This window comes from Grammomys surdaster, unplaced genomic scaffold (genome assembly GCF_004785775.1).
Source record: "Grammomys surdaster isolate TR1022 unplaced genomic scaffold, NIH_TR_1.0 132, whole genome shotgun sequence".
In the NCBI taxonomy this organism is placed as follows: domain Eukaryota; kingdom Metazoa; phylum Chordata; class Mammalia; order Rodentia; family Muridae; genus Grammomys; species Grammomys surdaster.
This window is the reverse complement of record NW_021604590.1, coordinates 2,170,406-2,190,219: the sequence shown is the minus strand read 5'-3', so window position 1 is coordinate 2,190,219 and position 19,814 is coordinate 2,170,406. Positions and strand designations below refer to the sequence as shown.

The 19,814-nt window shown below is 42.0% G+C and overlaps 1 protein-coding gene across 1 annotated transcript in view; it reads left to right on the top strand.

Moving 5' to 3' along the window:
- The window catches only part of Myom1 (myomesin 1), a 112,838-nt gene that overhangs the window by 3,981 nt on the left and 89,043 nt on the right, over positions 1-19,814 (top strand). The window contains exons 2-5 of the mRNA XM_028762193.1: positions 96-442; positions 11,851-11,991; positions 13,255-13,522; positions 14,200-14,357. Of these exons, the coding sequence (XP_028618026.1) occupies positions 123-442; positions 11,851-11,991; positions 13,255-13,522; positions 14,200-14,357 (887 nt within the window). The 5' untranslated portion in view covers positions 96-122. The remainder of the gene's footprint in view (positions 1-95; positions 443-11,850; positions 11,992-13,254; positions 13,523-14,199; positions 14,358-19,814) is intronic.

Below are 19,814 nucleotides of genomic sequence, written 5' to 3'. Positions count from 1 at the left end.
TTTACTTCTCAGAATTATTGCAGTCTGCGTTTTTCTACATTGGTTTAGATGAATTGTCCTTTGGGGTCGTTCAGTAAAGAGCTGTTTTCTTGCAGGTTACCTCCTCCCCTGAAGGGCCCGCGATGTCTTTGCCTTTTTATCAGAGATCCCACCAGCACTATGATCTCAGTTACCGGAACAAGGACCTTCACACCACCATGAGCCACTATCAACAGGAGAAGAAGCGTTCGGCTGTCTACACCCATGGCTCCACTGCCTACAGCAGCCGTTCCTCGGCAGCACACCGCCAGGAGTCAGAGGCCTTTATGCAAGCATCAGCTGCCTCCTACCAGCAGCAGGCCTCACAGGCCTACAGTCTTGGAACATCATCCTCCCAGCATTCTCAAGGGTCTGAAGTTAGCCGGAAGACAGCCTCTGCGTATGATTATGGCTATTCCCACGGGTATGTCAGGAGCCGCCTTCCAACCTTGGGCACGTGCTCTAAACAGTCAGGTTTCCTGTCTTCTTAATTATTACCACCCTGTTATAACAGGTGTGTGTGTGTGTGTCGGGGTGGGGACGGGCACCTGAGCACCGTGTCTTACCTTTCTCCTCTGTGGTCTGTTTGACATGCACAGAATTTCAGAGTCTCACCGAGGTGTCTTGCTTGAGTCATCCACTATGGTACTATTTCTAGAAGGAAGAAATTTTGATTTCTACTCTGGCAGCAACAGAGGCAGAAAACATTTTGACACTCAGCAGGTTTCCTGGCTCTCATAATGCTTCTGCTTAGATTAAAAGCCAATACAGAATTTAAAATTCACAGGTCCCAAGGAATTAAACTACAGCAGAGATGCATAGGAAAATTTTCAAGATCTGAAAACCGAGGCTCAAAATTTGGAGCCATTACTCAAACAACAAATATTTTCTTTATCTGGAATATTTTGTACAGAAGCATCGCCTTTCTCTCAGTGAGCCTAAGAATAACAGGAATAAGCAAACAGTGTGCCAAATTAGATTCTTGGCCAAACACAATGAGGAAGACCATACTCCCAGACAAAGAAGCCATGTCAGGGTGCTAGGAAGAACAAAGCTTAGATGAAGGTTTGTTCTGCAAAGCAAACCCAGACTGTCCTTTCCTTGAGAACCATAAAGTTAACATAAATGAGAACTAATATATGGAGAAATTTCCCATTTAGATCTTTTTTGTTGGCATGAGAGTAAAGACTGCTTTTCTGACTGAGGTCTTCCGTGTGAGATCGGGAAGTTTCCTTCTTTTAAGAGTTTTAATTTAGCTGGGCAGTGGTGGCGCATGTCTTTAATCCCAGCACTTGGGAGGCAGAGGCAGGCGGATTTCTGAGTTCGAGGCCAGCCTGGTCTACAGAGTGAGTTCCAGGACAGCCCTGGGCTATACAGAGAAACCCTGTCTCGAAAAACCAGAAAAAAAAAAGAGTTTTAATTTAAGCATGTATGCGTGTGCCTGCTGAGTTTGTGTGTACCATGGGTGTGCAGGTTTCCACAGAGCTCGGAAGAGAGCGTCAGAGCTCCTGGAACTGGAATTTTAGGTGGTGGTTGTGAGCCACACAGTATGAGTATTGGGAATAGAACCCGAGTCCTGTGATGGGGAGACATGCTCTTGACTGCTCAGCCATCTCTGCAGCCCCAGGACATTCTCGTTACTACCAAAGTTCCCTAGAGGAATAGAACATTTATTAGAGTGTGGTTCAGCCATTCTAACATCTGTCTATCAACAGAAGATCCAAGAATCCAGTAGTTGTACAGTCTACGAGGCTGGATGAATCATCTGGTCTTCAGTACATGCCCAAATCCTGAAGAAGCAGGCTTTAATGCCAGTGTAAGGATGGACTTGCCAGTGAGAGTGAGGGCAAGCTTCCTTCTTCTCTGTCTTTTCCATAGGCTGTTAGCAGAAGGTGTGGACCAGATTAAAGGTGGATCTGCTCATCCCCAGGTCTCACCACCTCAGAAAATCCATATTAAAAGTGGGTTTTAGCATTTCAAATGATTTCGTGTAAGAAAAAATAATCCCTCACAGGTGTAGCCAGATATATTGAAGTTGACAACCGAGAATAGCTACCAAGAGCCCACTCTCTCTCAACTTGACACATAATCATATCTTCTTATGTCATGCTAAATTTCCAAATAAATACAGTAACTAGGTATGACTATAGCTAATATAACTATCCCACATACAATTACTTTTTTTTGGGGGGACGGGGTTCGAGACAGGGTTTCTCTGTATAGCCCTGGCTGTCCTGGCACTCACTCTGTAGACCAGGCTGGCCTCGAACTCAGAAATCCCCCTGCCTCTGCCTCCCAAGTGCTGGGATTAAAGGCATTCGCCACCACCGCCCGGCCCCACATACAAGTTCAAATACATTATATATTTATCCATGTCAATATTATGTCTAACATGATAGAACTAGCCATCAAACTACTGAAATGCATTATAAATTTCAGAATAGTTGACAGTGTACCTTGAGGGACATTCTTTTAATATGTCAATCCTAAATATGATAACCACTAATTTTCTCTTAACTGATGTTGTACTTAAACATTTATCATTACATGTTAAGAAACTAGAGGAAAGAAAACACAAATATCTGTATAAACACTTTTTTAACAAATATGTCAGAAACACTCCTGTCAATTATAATCTTTGTTTCTGCAACTGGTTACATGGCCTTAGCTGGTTTTTATAACTACCTGCCTCTACTACCCATCTGTGTTCCCTCCACCCTCAGCACGAACCTCAGCAGGTTTCAACACAGTCCTAAAAAGCAAACTAATTGATTGTTTTGGATATCAAAAAAGAAGTGTTAGACTGAGACTTCAGTCAAAGAAGGAGGTTGCTATGACATTGAACAGTGGAAGTTTTCCTGGGAGAAGTCCCATAATTCTGCAGTTGCCTTAGCTGTGTTTGTTTGTCTAACCCAGTGTGTTGGGTAGTTATTTTTTTCCTTAGCCTGAGGCTATTTTTATTTTACCACTCTTAAGAATAAAACATTTAATGGGAACTATAAAAAAAAAGAACATGTAAGATATATGCAATTTTTAATTAAGTCTATTTATAGTCTACAGGAAAAAAATTGCTGATCTTTAAAACATACACATTTTTTGGGCTGTGTGGCTCATGATCACCTGCTGCCTGTAATCCTCTTCTCCAATGTATTGAGCTTAGGTGGCATTTTTTTTTATAATAAACATAATATCTTAAATCTTCTAAAATTTAAGTATAAAATATATGTCAAAGCAACTGGAAAAGCTTTCTCTCTCTCTCTCTCTCTCTCTCTCTCTCTCTCTCTCTCTCTCTCTCTCTCTGGGCATACAGAAGGTTTCTGGGTAAATAATGCAGTGGCCTGTGTGAATCGATATGGAGAAGGCAGAAACTCTTAAGTCCCTGACCTACAGCTGTCTTGTTGTCAGGGACAGTGACCTCATGAGAGCTTCTGACAGGTTCAGTAACAGAGCCCGAGTCTGCTGGGGTTTACCTGGAGTGTATGATGGCAACACTCTGCTTTCCACACGGACTGGAACAGGGTCACTTTGTGTATCGCTTTCATAGGTCATGTTCTGCCATGGGATATTCACAGGGACCTCGTGTTGGCTGTAAAAATGGAAATATTGTCGCTGAGGAGAATCTATTTCTTTTAGCACTTACTTCAAATGAATCACCTTCCAAAGGAAAGTCTGGAGGAATTAACACCGTGCGTGTGTGCGTGTGACAGCATTGGTTTGTTCTCTTGAGAATGTTCCATAGCTGTATTCAAGAACTTCATTTAGGGAAGCAGCTGTCTTGCAGTGAGGAGGATTAGATGTTAAATATCCATTTTCCTGGACTGTCTGCGCTGGGTCTACAGAAGATGGTATTTTTATTATCGTGAAGTTGGTAGCTAATTTCTTGTATATTTATTTCATTTTCCCAACCTGGAAGAATTGATAGAATGTCCTATGTTTGTATTTTTAAATGATTTTTATTTTTTAGCTCCATTGCAAACTTTTATGTTCAAACCACTTTAATCTAACGTGCTTTATTTAGACTCTGTACAGTATCCCTACTGATCTATAATCTGATATATCATCTCAAGCATTAGTAATGGGACTGGCTTTTTGGAGCGAGTGGGGATCTTGCCATGTAGCCTTAGACAAACGTTATAAAGAAGAAACAAACCGCAAGCGTTTCCCCACATCCTACCCCACACCTTGCTCCACTGTGTGTGCAGGTTGGTGTTCATCAGCAGCTTGCTAAGTTCAGACATGATTGAGCTCAAGATTCTTGGTGGGAACAGGATGAGCTAGAAAACAGTGCATGCTGGGAGAGAAAATGCCAGTGCTGTTCTTTTTCCTCATATCTTTCAGTGTTAAAAAGAAAGAAAGCTGACCTAACTTGGAGGCGGCTCAGTCTCTCTTCTTTAGAACTAGTAAGAAAGATACACTCAGTATCTGTATCGTTTCTCCAGGTTGCTTTTAAGTTTATTCTAAATGGAAGGAGTCTTCCGACTGAATGAGATACCTTTGGATTGTGTACAATGTTGCTAATGGAGGCATTGAAGAGGCATCCCTCTGCAGTGGACTTCCGGAAGCCCTAGGGCTAGGTCTATTTTCAGCCTCTCCTTTGTGGTTAGGAGTCCAATGCCAATGTGGAAACTATGGAGATTTAGATGCGTTCAGGGCTCGGCTGACCTTAGGGAATCTTATCTGGAGTCAGTGTGCTTGTATCACTGATTGGTGACTATGTTATAAAACACATTAAATACCTTTAATTCATGGTTACATTGAGGAAAAAAGACCCCCCAAACAGCACAAACCTTGTCAGAATGGCAAGATTGATGTTTTATATGACAGTGGGATCAACAGTAAGTGTCATCGATGAGGAATGCCAGGGCTCTGTGTGTGCACATGTGTGTGCTCGCATGTACGGAGGCCATAGGTCGACGTCAGGTGCCCTTCTCTGTCACTCTGCATTTTTGAGTCAAGCAATCCTCACTGACCCAGGATCTTTAGAATTGAGCTGGATTAGCTGGATATCAGGACCCTGGCATCCTCTCATGTCTGTCTCCCAGTGCTGAAGTCAGTTTGTTAGCACGCTCAGCTTTTCCCGTGGGTGTTGGGATCCCCATGCTGTTAGAGCAAACTTCACACCTGAGCCATATTCCAGCCCATGTTCTGTAACTCTGGCTGTCCTACTTTTGTTCCATTTTCCTCTAACCTTCAACTATACAGGAAGAAATATGATGTCATTATGTTGGTACTTAAATACCAAAATGTGCTTTTGCCAAACCTGTTGGCCTAAGTTCAGTCCCTGTGCCTGGGGTGAAATGTTAGGTCTGTCAGCACTCTCCTGCTGACCAGACAGTGGGGAAGCCTGAGGGAACTGTTTCAGCAGGCCTGACCGTTCCCAGCACTCTCTGGCAATGAGGAAGTAAATTTGTTGTCACATCTAGTCAATTACAGCACCATCTACACTGTGAGTGGGATGTGTCCATGTGCCTTGTACAAAGACAAAACAATTCAGTTTAAAAGACCCAGCCTTAGACACAAGGCAGCTTTATTCTAGTGTCTGCCCAGAAAACAAGGAGCAAGCTCTCCCATTCCTGGTATAAAATGGATTATGCTGGGTGTGGTGGCACACATTTTTTGTTGTGGTTGTCTTTGTTTGAGACAGGGTTTAATTTATTTATTCTTTTATGTAGCAACAGTACATTGTTGCTGTCTTGAGAGACACCAGAAGAGGGCATCAGATCCCATTACAGATGGTTGTGAGTCACCATGTGGGTGCTGGGAATTGAACTCAGGACCTCTGGAAGAGCAGTCAGTGCTCTTAACCGCTGAGCCATATCTCCAGCCCCCATTTTGGTCTTTATAGGAATTGTTCCATTGCATCTTAGTTGTCTAGTGTGTGAACACAGAAGCATCTGCACGCTTCCTCACAAGTCTTCTGAGCTTTGTAGGGTTGGTTAGGACTTTCTTTTCATTTTTAGTTTTAATAGCTTATTTACTTCTTTTTATAATTAATCTACTAATTTTTTTCAGAGTTTTATATATTATATTGTTATATGTTTATATAAATATATAATGTATATGTTAAATATACATTTCCATTCTGTTTCCTATTTCATTGTTTCTTCTCTAACTTTATTATGTCACCTTTTCTTTTGTGCTTATGTTAGTTAACTTATGATATTTAGGTATTACAGAGTTGAACACAGTCTCTTTGTTCTAGGGAAGCTTTGACCTCCCGGCTATCTCCCCTTGCCTTCTTTAATTTTACCTTTTACTTTGAGGCAGGGCTCACTAAGTGGCCTAAGCAGGCTTTAAACCTGTGATCCTCCTGCTTCAGCCTTCCCATAATTATATTCTAATGTCCACATAACAGCATACGTAACTGTATACAAGTTTCAAAAAGAAAATTGTTTTTTTTTTTTTAAAGATTTTGTTTATTTTATGTGAGTACACTGTTGCTGTCTTCAGACACACCAGAAGAGGGCATTGGATCCCATTACAGATGATGGTTGTGAGCCACCATGTGGTGACTGGGGGTTGAACTCAAGACTGGAAGAGCAGTCAGTGCTCTTAGCGGTTGAGCCATCTTTCGAGCCTCCATTTATTTATTTTTATGAAGAACCGCTTCTCCTCAGAGCTGAATTTTGCTGTGTTTTATCATTGCCTTTTAGACAGAGGAGAGGATGAGCACCTTCAGTACTGGGAATCCTGCCTCTGCATTGGTTGTGTGAGTGTGTGTGTGTGTGTGTGTATGAATGTGTGATGTGAATGTGTGTGCATGTTTATGTGTGTGTGAGAGTGTATGTGTGTGAGTGTGTATGTGTGCATGGATGTTTGTGCATATGTGTATATATGTTGAGTGTGTGTGGATGTATGTGTGTGTATGTATGTGAGTGTGTGTGTGAATGTGTATGGATGTGTGTGAGTATGTGTTGTGTGCATGGATATTTGTGCATGTATGTATGTGCATGTATAGTGTGTAAGGGGCAGCACAAGTGCACACATGTGTATGTGAATCGAGGGCAGGTGTTTGTTTTTAGTGTTTTTCTCAGGTGCTAGCCACCTTCTTTTGAGACAGACAGTCTCCTTGGCTTGAAGCTTGCCAAGTAGTTTCAGTTGACTGGCCAGTGAGCCTTAGAATCCTCCTGTCTCTGCCCCTCAAGGATTGGGATTAGGAATATACATTGTTGCACTTAGCTTTTTAACATGGGTTTTGGGGACTGAATGCAGGGTCTCATGCTGGTATGGCAAGCACTTTATCAACTGAGCCATCTCCCAGGTGCCTGCATTGCTCTTTTAAAAAGGCTCTTCAGGTATTAAAACTCACAGTCAGGGTCTGATCACAGGAGTAGAGATTTGATTTCACATCAGGAAGCATTTACTGAACATCAAGTACAGAATCCGTGCTGAGGATCCGAAAGTTGCTAAGATCACACTTCAGTGGGAAAGACAACAGAGAAGCCAGCCATGCAGTACAGCCTTGAGCATGTAAGAATGAACAACCCTGAGTCCAAGGCAAAGGCAGCAAAAGTAGCCCACACTGCACTGTTTTTTTGACAGAGTATTTTTCAGAAAGTATATGCTCATATTTACCATTCCCATACCTATCTATTTCAGGAAACCAGAACAATTTCCACAAGTCATGTGATAATTACCTATATAATTTTAAGTGACTACATCTTTCTTTCTTTTTAAAAATTTTAATCATTTTTTTTTACAATCCAGACTTTATTCCACACTCCATCCCCCATCCCCGCTCTCCCCTACCTTTGTGTCCAAGAGGATGTCTCCATCCCCCTACTCCCACCCCACCAGACCTCCCCACTCCCTGGGGCCTCAAGTCTCTTGAGGGTTAGGTGCATCTTCTCTGACTGAACCCAGACTCAGCAGTCCTCTGCTATATGTGTGTTGGGGGCCTCATATTAGCTGGTGTATGCTGCATGGTTGGTGACTTAGTGTCTGAGAGATCTCAGGAGTCCAGGTTAGTTGAGACTGCTGGTCCTCCTACAGGACTGCCCTTCCCCTCAGCTTCTTTCAGCTTTTCCCTAATTCAGCCACAGGGGTCACCAGCTTCTGTCCATTGATTTGGTGCAAATATCTGCATCTGACTCTTTTAGCTGCTTGTTGGATCTTTCAGAGGTCGGTCATGATAGGCCTCCTTTTGTAAGCACACCATAGCATCAGTAATAGTGTCAGGCCTTGGGGCCTCTCCTTGAGCTGGATCCCAATTTGGGCCTGTCGCTGGACCTCCTTTTCCTCAGGCTGTTCTCCATTTTTGTCCCTGCAGTTCTTTCATACAGGAACAGTTCTGGGTTACTTTTCCAGAATCACTTTCCAGCTTAAGATGTCATGTATAAAATGCTAGACTTTGGTTTCATGGATCACGACGAAGTAGACTGCTACTCTTTTCCAATAATTGCACTAATTATTACATGGTTCTTCAAAAAAACAGGTTCCTAATTTAGTTTTGTTTTCTAGTTTCAGTAGATAATTTGGAAGCATGGACATAGTTGCATGCACCTGTAATCTCAATATTTGGGAGGAAGAAATAGGATCACCATGAGACTGGGCCAGCCTGAGCTATCTATCAGGACCCTATCTCAATCAATTAATCAATCAGCAAATAACTTGACATTACTAAGTCATCTATTCAAATGGTTATTTAATATCTACTTCACACACTTTGTAAGAAACAATAACTTAGCGAGTTGTGGTAGCACATGCCTTTATTACAGTACTCAGAATGCAAAGGCAGGCAGATCTCTGAGTTCTGGGCTAGCTTGGTTTACATAGTGTGTTCCAGGACAGCTAGGGATACATAGTGAGATTGTCTCAGATTTAAAAAAAAAAAAGAAACAATGAGTTGAATAAGATTTAGAAAGGATAAAAATGTAGCAATCTTGCACTTCCTACATAATATTGCACAACATATAGCAACATAGTACTTTTTATTAAGTATTTTTTCAAGATAAAACAGTAAACGGGAGCTAATGCTATTGTCACCAATCTTTAGCATCTAATATAAGTATTAAAAATCAGCTACTATGATTCACCTGTGAGAATAAAATAATCTTATCTGGGGTATGTCCTATATATAATAAGTTCATATTTGTCTTCTAGGAAAAAGGAACAAACAATAATATAATAATAAGATAATGGGGTATCCTAACTTCTATTGCAATCGAACATTGAAAAGCTAGTTTGTAAAAATTTTCTCATAAAAACAATAATGAATAGAAGAGTGATGAGAAAATTCCACTGTTCTCAAGGAAAGCAGCAATACACTTGAGATCATGGTTTGTTTTGTATAGCAATGGAGTAAAGAGGTAGAAGCAAATCCCACTTTAAACTTGGGCCTGTATAAGCACAGGCTGTACTTTGTGACTTGGGGTATAAAATGCACTCCTTTTGCTGGAACAGCCAGCCAGGGACAAATTTCACTCTGGCTTCCAATTGGTAAGCAATCCATGAGCTCAACTTCAAGGTTCTAACCTTTAGCGTCAAAACCGTTCCGTAGAAATGAGCTAGCTGTCACCCTGAATCGCAGAGTGGGAGAGGACAAGGTGTGTGACGCTTCCACGTGATTTCACCAGGGGATCAATGGCAGTAGCCCACCCTACACACATAGCGCAGTTAATAGACAAGGTGCACACATACTCATTCATGGGTTTGTGCTTAATGTCTACTCAGAAACTGGGCCGCTGTGCACCCTGTAAATCCGTGACCCTTACTGTTTTATACAGTGCTACGTGCTTTCTGTGTTAACTGTTTTATACTGTGTGCATGTTGGCCCATGTTTTGATTTTGATATAGGTCATTCTTTTTGCTTTTATAAATGTTAAAAACAATTATTGATTCTGTGCGTGTATGTGTGTGCCTGCATAAGTCTATGTGCACCATGTGTTCACAAGTGCTCTCAAAGGCCAGAGGGCGTTAGATCTCCTGAACTAGAGGCACAGATGGTAGTGAGATACCATCTGAGTGTTGATAGATGAACCTCAGTTCTCTATAAGAGCAGTAAGTGCCCTTTCTCTTCTTCCCTTCCTTCCTTCCTCCCTTCCTCCATCCCTCTTTCCCTCTCTTGCTTTCTTTTTTTCTTTCTTTTCATATTTCAAGACAGGGTTTCTCTGAGTAGCCCTTGCTGTTTTTGTACTAGCTCTGAAGAACAGACTGGTCTCAAACTCAGAGATTCTCCTGCCTCTGCCTTCTGAGTGCTGAGATTAAAAGCATGCACCATCTCACCACCTTGCTTGCAGTAGGTGATCTTAATGGCACAGCCTTCTCTCCAGCATCTCCAAAGGGTTTTTAAACATTAGGCAACAGGCAAGGTTTGAATAATTTTTAATGGACAGCTTGATATTTCTTGAGAGATAGCCACTCACTGGCTTCCTCTTCTTTTCAAGAATTCTCCAGACCAGGAGCTTAAAAAAAATCTTATTATCTTTTAGAGTTGAAGTCCACAGGAGGAAACTAAGTACAGAGAATTCCCACACAACCACCTGTTGTTGACATCCTTCATCATGATAGCCAACAGGGAGATTCTAGTCTTCAGTTTATACATTGGTTCTTGGGATCTAAGTATGTTCTTGAGTTCATCAAACTATCTGTATGAAAAATACATTTTATCTAAGTCAACAACTGCATAAGTTAAGGTTATATTTTTATTTTGATCCTATTGTCTCCCATCGTCCTAGTGAAGTTCTTCATTCATTCAGTCATGAACTATCCCCTTACACACATTTGCCTCCGTGTGCACAGTCAAATAGAGCTGACCCCAGGGTTCGTTATCATACTGTACCATTCAACACAAGCACCATGTAATGAGACTTAGTGGATGAGTTCAGGGTCTCCTCACCCTCTGGAACCTGTCCGAAGTATGCAGAGTTCTCACAGTGAGTGCTTAGGGGTTTGTGTCAGATTAGCTCAGGACCCCTGTGTGGAACTGTCCATTTCCCATTATATTCTAAGAAGACTTGAATACAAAATATATCAAAACCACTTATATGCTTGTCTATGTGCTCAAGGCCCTGGGTTTCATTCCTAACACTACAAAAAGAAACACATTTATATAGACTGCCTAAATGTCTTTAAAAAAACACTTATACTTATGATATTTGAAAAAATATCACAGACCCTTTATATTTAATATATTTGTACATATATGTATATAAGTACATGCATATATGTATGTATAAAAGTAGTTTTAAAATTTTATTTATTCACTTTATATCCCAATATAAATCGCCCCTCTCTTCCCAGTACCCCCTCATGCAGATCCTCCCCCATTCCTCCCTCCACTTCTTTGAAAAGAGGGAGACCCACTCTGGGTATTGTCCCCTGCTTCCTGGCACATCAAATCACTGCAGATGTGTCTAAATTCCAAACACTATCTTAATTACAAAAGGCTATTTGAAAATATCATCATTTCTTTTTCTTGAAATGTTGAAGGGAAAAGCCATGAAATCTCTGTTACCGTTTTTTCTTAGTGTGTGTCTGGAGTACATTTACATATCTGTAATCCTTCTAACTTTTATTCTTTTTTTTTTTTTTTGGTTTGGTTTTTCAAAACAGGGTTTCTCTGTGTAGTCCTGGCTGTCCTGGAACTCACTCTGTAGACCAGGCTAGCCTCGAACTCTCGAACTCAGAAATCTGCCTCCCAAGTGCTGGGATTAAAGGTGTGCGCCACCACCGCCCGGCTTATTCATTTTTAAAGGGGAAAGATAATAACAATAGAGATCCAAGGTTCTGGGGAAATTCCCCTAGGTTAGGACTCCTGCCCCTGCTTTGTCAACCCTTGGGATATCTTAAGTGCAGTTTGTGTTCTATCTAACATTAGGCATCTTATTTCAGACTTACAGATTCCAGTCTGCTATTAGAAGATTATTCATCAAAGTTGAGCCCCCAGACAAAGAGAGCCAAGCGGAGCCTTCTATCAGGAGAGGAGACTAGAAACCTGCCAGGCAACTACATGGTGCCTATTTACTCTGGACGGTGTGTGCACTTTCTCTTCCTGCATGTGATTATTATAAGCAAGGAGTCAATAGTAGCTAACATTCATTGAGCATTCACTGTATATTGGTTTACAGGGGACGTAGGAGGCCCGGAGCCCACACTGAGAAAGATGGGCTCACTGAAATCAAGGCATTCCATTTTCAGATGCCTTTGTCATATACATAGGATACATGTCAAAAGAGAGTGGTTAGGGCATAACATTGTTTATCTGGTCAGTTGACATGGGAAGTAGAGCCTTAGGTATGAGTGATTAGATACTGTTAAATACCAATTCATATAAAGAGAAAGAGACTCATTGCTGTAAAGTGTAAAGATGATAAGGAAGTGGAAGAGTGAAGGGAGGAGAGCAAGAAAGGGTTCTAGAGGCACAAATATGATCAAAATACATGCAATGTACATGTATACAACGTCAGCAGCAGCATTACTTTGCAGAATTAGTATATGCTGATAATAATTTTTAAAGTTATGTATGTTAAAATCCCAAACTATACAATGTTGAGGTACTAGAGAGACCTACTATGCACCAGAGTCTTGTGTGGCATTAGGACATGTTTACACACACACACGGCAGTTCTGGGCTGTGCACTGCTGCAGAATTCACAGTTTTATGTCAGGTTTCTGACATCTGGTCTCTATTTCATTGTACATTGTCATCTTTTCTGGAAAAATAAATCATAACTTCATCTTTTACTGTAAACAGACTGAGTTGACTGGTAAAAGTCCTTAGGCAGTTTACTTAACTTCTTTAAGTCTTGCTACCATGTATCTGATAGTGTTTACCTTGTGGGCTTTTGTTTGGATGGAATGAAGTATCATACATGAAAGGCACCAGAACCACAATAGGAACCATTACTATTGTCATTCTTAATGTTAGAGGAAGATACTTCCTTCTATAATAAAGAGACTGATTTACCAGGATGTTATGAAAGATTTATTTTTTTGTTTTATGTGTATGAATATTTTGCTTGCTTGTATATAAGTGTACCACCTTCATGCAGTCCTCATGGAGGTCAGGAGAAGGCAGTGGACCCCTAGGGGATTAGAGATACAGAAGGGTGTGAGTCGACACGTGGAAAGTGGGAACCGAACCACTGCCTTCTGCAAGTGCTCTTAACCACTGAGCTATCATTCCAGGGTTATCTATGGGTACGGGAGCCCCTTCCTGAGGTCAGTGAGACTGGGTAAGCTTGTAATTGTCACGCTGTTTCTACATTGTTGCTACATTCTGCTCCATTGTTTCAGGCAAGTACACATCAGTGGAATCAGAGACTCAGAAGAAGAAAGAATTAAAGAGGCTGCTGCTTACATAGCTCAGCGGACCCTTCTTGCCAGTGAGGAAGCAATCGCAGCCTCCAAGCAGACCACAGTATCCAAACAGGCCACAGCTTCCAAGCAGACCACAGCCTCTAAGCAGACCACGTCCACCCTTCAACGAGAAGAAACGTTCGAGAAGAAGTCGAGGAACATTGCAATTCGAGAAAAGGCGGAAGAGCTGTCACTGAGGAAAACAGTAAGGGGCTAATTTCAGGCTACTTATAAGAGTGGGAATGTGTTTCACAAGCTGACTGTGAGCACATGTGTATAAATAGACTGTTTGTTTCCAGGGCAGAACTATGTGGCATCAGGAAATGAAGGGAACAAGGAGAGAAGCCATTAGAATATGTAGGTTAAGTGGAACCTTGGACTTCACGAAATTTCGGATCTGAAAGATTTAAGAATGTTTCTGAAGCTACTTTAGAAGTCCACCCTAGGGACATTGCTCAATCTTAGGGTTTTAAATAACCACCCCCCTTTTAAAATCAGAAATTATTTGACCCAACTGTAAAAATAAGGATCAAAATATAAAACTTAGCTCTGAGAATGTAGTAAGTTGATACTGCTTGTATAACACATAAAGCCACAGGTTGAATCCCCACCAAGCCGTAAACTAGGGCATGATGGTGGATGCCTGTAATCCTTGCATTTAAAATGTAGAATCATGAAGATCAGAAGTGTAAAGTCATCTTTGATTATAAAGTGATTATAAAGTGAATTCCAGGCCAGCCTAGACTTCATAGGAATCTATTTCAAAAACAAAACAGAGTAAAAGTAAAACTTTGACTTCTCCTTGTTGTGCTTGCACTAGAAGGAGCTCTAACTTGGTAGCATTTTGAAAATGTTTGGTTGTTTACTTGCTTGCTTTTTCAGTTAGAAGAGACCCAAGCATATCACGGAAAGCTAAATGAAGACCATCTCCTTCATGCTCCCGAGTTTATCATTAAACCTCGTTCTCACACAGTCTGGGAGAAGGAGAACGTGAAGTTGCACTGCTCCGTAGCAGGCTGGCCAGAACCTCGTCTCACGTGGTATGTTTTCTTTGTGGAAGCTAGTAGAATTGATTGCCAGCTTAGGTTTACGTCCAGAGAAAGCACTCTGAATTAGCCAGCAGTATGCAAGAATCAACAAAGGTAGCTGTAAGTCTGTACACGTTTTCAAAAGTTAAAGTATCGAGACAGTTTTATGAATGGGAAGAACAAATGGTCCTTGCATCCAGATTATACGTCTTAATGCTTTATAATCATATAATCACTTTATAAAAGTGGGACAGTTGGCTAAGTGCTTGCCGTGCTAATGTGACAACCGGGTTTGGGTTTCTGCACCCACTTAGGAAGCTGGGTGCTCCTGTATTCCAAGAGCTGAAGAGACAGGAAGAGCCCTGATCCTAGTTTAAACAAATCATGAAGCTCCAGGTTCAGAGAAAGACCTTATCTCAAAAGTATGCACACACACACACACACACTTTTACACACACACACACATATGTACATGCACAAATGAATATGTATTTGTACACAAAAAACTAAAACTTAGTGTCCACTTCTTTCCCTCTTGCCTCAAAATCAAAACATAAGCAACAATAGCAAAAATGCCAAAAATGACTATGAATCATTACAGCAAATTTATAACGTAGATGAGAAATGCCATGAAATGTTTCTAATACTCCAACAAAAATAGATTTTTAAAAAATTTTCCTTACAAATTTTGAGATATAAAAGTAAATTAGAACTTCATTGCTTTTGCCCTACCCTTCCTTATGACTGTAAAGTTGCATCATCTAACTTTTAAAAGAATCCTTCCCTTCACTTGACAGAGGGTACCATTCACTGAGACTCATTCTTTACACCAGTTCTCCCAGGAGGGAAAAGCCAGATGCTCCAGCGGAAGTCTCCTCTTTCATACTCAGGGGAAAATGCCATTCAAAACAAAAGAACTGGGAGCAATTAAGAAAATGGTTCTTCTGTTTCTGAGAGGGCTGGCAAGATGGCTTGGTGGGGAAGGTGCTGTCCGTGATTCTGAGAGCAAGAGTTGTCTCTGGGCGAACAGCAATGTTGAGAATCAGTGAACTCACACTGACAGTTGGCTTTGGTGATAACAGGGTCAAAACCAGGGGTGTGGAGCAAGAAGTTCTACAGTTTGGGGGCCACATTACAAAAAGAAACATAAGTCTAGTAGTCTGAAGTAGCTTTAAGGTTCTCTTAGAGAGGATCCCTGGAACTTAAGCCCAATTTATTCCCAAGGAAACTCACCTCAGAGAAGAGACTCTTTATGGAGCTTGCATCTCTTCTTGGACATGGTGTCTTTTCTAAGAAGCATCTGCTAGAATTCTAACTTATGTCACCACATGGGTGCAAGCTGTGTATTTTCCACAGGCATCCTCTTCCTCACAGAGCAGGGAACTCGTTACCAGGTGAGACCCAGAGTAGTTGGTGATCACGTTTTTTTGGCATTCAGTATTCTTTGGTGCCTGACTGCAGCTTCCTGGCCCTGACACCAAGTACAAATGTGAGAGAAATCTGGGACCCGAGGTGGGGGTTTAAGGGAATACATTTGTGAAGGGTCTTGGCACAGGCATGCTGCCTAATGGGTAGCAGCTAAGTCCTGGGCCGTGGCTCTCAGAAGCATGTGCACCAGGAGTCTAGTTCCCTCAGAGCCTTTTCCAAAGACAGTTTGGCTCCAAGTTTCCACTGGCTGCTGTTAGGTCATGGGAGTCTGAGGTCTAACAAGTGCGAGCAGGCAGCAGCTGTTCTCCTGGCCAATCTCATATTTCCAACCATATCTATTTAAGTGGAACTTAGAGGTTACCCAGAGAACGATGCACAGCAGAAACGCAGCACTCAGCAAGGCCAGGTACAGAATGTGTTGGCATTCCCAGATCACACTGAAAGCAGAAAGTGTACTGCTTGTGTGTCATGTTCAGTAGAAAAGCTGTTTGCAGAGAACACCAGTATACCAAGGTGGTGAAGCAAGCCATCATGGGAAAGATATTTCTATTGTGGAAAAAAAATATGAAATCTTAATGTTTAATAGGCCATTTGATACAACAGTCTATCTAACACCTATTGGCTTAAAGGTGGAAGACGGAATTTATGTTGCCTTATTTGCATTTATTCTGGAAGGTTATGTTAGAACTTGAGGAGATTGATTGCCCCTGGTGGTGTGGGATCAAAGGACACTGTGTGCTGAGCGGCCTTTCATCCTCTGGTGCTTAGAGTGGACAACTGTATTTCCATCTTGCTTCCATGAAATGCTAAGACGTAGAGAATGAAGAAAACACATGCTTTCCATGGATGGGAGTATCTCAGTTGGTAGAGTGGTCACCTAGCATGAGACCCTGGGTTCTATCCCCGCGACTGAACAAACTGAGCAAGGTGGCAAGTGCCTGTAACCCCACCCCTCCGGAGATGGAAACAAGAGGACAGGAGTTCAAAGTCAACCTCAGCTATATAAGGAGTTCAAGGCCAGGCTGGGAGTCATGAGACCCTGTCTCAAAAAAAAAATGTTATTTGTAAAAAGAGAACATTGTTTTGGTTGTGGCCTTAAAAAAAAAAAAAAGCTAGATTTAACTATCTTTCCTCTCTTAACCATTGACTGAGCCAACTCTAGTCGCAGATACTTGGTTTTTTACAGTGGGCGATAGCTGCTTTTTAAAGTTGGATTCTCACCAGTATTCCTGTTTGCTGTGAGAGTTAACGTGTGTAAGGCCATCTCAACTTGCATGGCGTCATGACAGGAAAAAGGTCATAGGGCATATTTGTTTCACTGAATTTCACTCCATCAGAGAGCTCTCCCCACCTCTCTTCACCATGAGCTCTGCAGCATGGCAGACATTTGTATATAAGGATAAAATGTGTGTAACACATTAGATGGATGGTAGAGTGTTCTTCCGGAAGTACACAGAGCCCCAATAGTTAGTGCTTCAGAAACAGCGTGAGAAGGTTAGGGAAATGCCGTCTTTACAAACGATTTAAGCCTCCCGGAAGCAATCCCAGGGTGCAGATTACTCTCCATAGCCGGCTGATGACTGGCTAATTTGGAATTCTACTTTCCAGAAACGACAAGCTGTGAAGTGTGGGGTGAGGGGCAGGCCAAACCCCTTCTTTCCCCTCTGACCTCTGAGACAGTCTCAAGTGACCCAAACCCTTCAGAGTAGAACAAAAGCACTTTCTGCCTTAGTTCTTCTGTACGGCTTTAAGCAGGAGTTTCTTTCTCGGACAGGTTGAGGCCTACGACATTCCACGGACAAGTGTTGTGTATTTTAAACCAGTTTCCTTTGCCAGGTGGTCACCCGGGAAGAGCTGTGAATGTTTAGCTGGAAAAGCGTAAAGGTGCTAAGCCGAGTGGTACCGGAGGGTGGGAACGGTGGAGCAACCGTGGGAGCTGCAAAATAGCGCTTTAACTCAAACTTTATAGAGGTATGAACAGCATTGTTGACGCAAAGCCAATCTGAGCGTTGCTCGGTCATTTGGTCAGGCAGCACATGACGCAATGTTTAATGTCACATTGATCCCCTTGCGCTGAGAAGAGCTACCGAAAACCCTTCAGCATGTGGAAACCAAACCAAACCCAACACCCAACCACCACAGCCACCACTACCACCAACCACCACCACCACAACAACAACAACAATAACAACAACAACAACAACAAAACCCAAGCAAGCAGGAGGTGCTTAGCTGAGTCTCAGTTGACCCAAAACTATCTAATCAGAAAGCATTCCCCTTCGCTCATGAAAATGGGAGCGTTTGAGGTTAAGAGGTGCTGATAGCTGTCTCTGACCACATGTCCCGACTGCTGAGAACTCTGTATTGAAACTGCGGTCTGACGCCACTTCCAGGCTTTCAGGAAGCAGAAAGGCAGCGTTGTGTTGAGTGGGGAGCGAATCATACAGCACGCCTGCCAATCAGCTGTGAGTCTTGGGCTAGAACAACCTCCTTCATTTCAGATCTGAGAGAAACGTACTCTCTTCATGTGCACTCACTCAAAATCATCCACAGCACGAGGTCTGTATTTTCCAGAACTTGATTTCTTTATTGAAAAAAAAAAAGAAGCTATAATTTAACTGTTTGATCTACAACAATTCTATTCAATTCAATTTAACCAGCGCTGAGCATCTGTGATACACCCGTGACTCCCTCAGGAGTGGGAACAGAAGGAAATGTGTGTCACACGCAAACAGTTCCCCATCATCAAAGGACTAGCAACTTAGCAGGAGAGATGCAGACCCAACCATAACCTTTAAAATTGCATTCATTTACTGTGTGTGTATGTATGCATGTGTATGCCTGTGTGTGCATGTACAGGTGTGTGCGGATGTCAGAGGACAACTTGGGGGAGTTGGTTCCTCTCCTTCTAACATGTAGAGCCTATCTGAGGGATCAGCTTCTAGCCATCATCAGGCTGTTGGCAAGTGCCTTTACCTAAGAGCTATCTCACTGCCTCTCAACAATAAGGTGGATAAATGTAATATTTAGGGAGTAACCAAGATTCAAAGAGATGAAAACAGTTTATAACGTGTAAAGACTTGGAAAGGGGAGCGTTGAAGACTTGGCATCTCACACGAGTCTTGACACCTGGGTTGCAGTTTAGCTTCGTGGGAAATGAGAATGATAGAGCAACAGAAATGTGTAGGGGCTTGGGAAATGGTGCATAGCATGCAAGCAAGAGGACCAGGGTTCAGATCCCGAGAACTCATATAAATACCTGGTCACCATGGAAAGCCTTGGAAAGCAGAGACAGGGGTTCCCCAGAGCAAGCTGGTTTCTAGACTAGCCGTATCATTGAGCTCTGGGTTTGATTGAGAGGCCCTGCTCCAAGGAAAAGGATAGAAAAACAATTGAGAAAAATTGCTGATTTCAACTTCAGGATTCTACATGAGCATGTACCAGAACACACATATATGTGAACACATGGAGGCATGTACATATACCATGCACACGCGCACTTAAAAAGAAGAAAAACGAACGGTGTGACTTATATTAGGAATTATATTAGATTTCTATTTTCATATCAGAATACCTAAGGCTACTTACACGAAGGTGGATTTATTTAACAGTTTTGAACAACATGCCAGCTCTTATGAGGTACTGCTTGGCAGTGACACACCATGGCAAGTGGAATCACAGAAAGCGAGCATTGCCAGAGGGAAAAATGACACGCTGATACAGAATACAGAGAGGCCTTGCTCTTATACGGTAGCTCAGTATCTTGGAATTAACGATGCACCACAAGGTGCCCAATGATCCAAGACCCTCCTCACTAAAGATTTCACTACCTCAGAATGCGACAACACTGAGGACCAACCATCCAAAATGTGAATCTTCAGAGGACAAGGTTAGGGTGAAAGAGTTAACCGAAACCAATATTTTTCTCTTCCCTTGTACCATTTTCCCCTCCCCATCTTCTGCATGTCATTTCAGAAGTCGAAAGTAATGAAAGGCAGCCAGATAGAGAACAACTAAAACATGAAACTGTCACATGAGTCG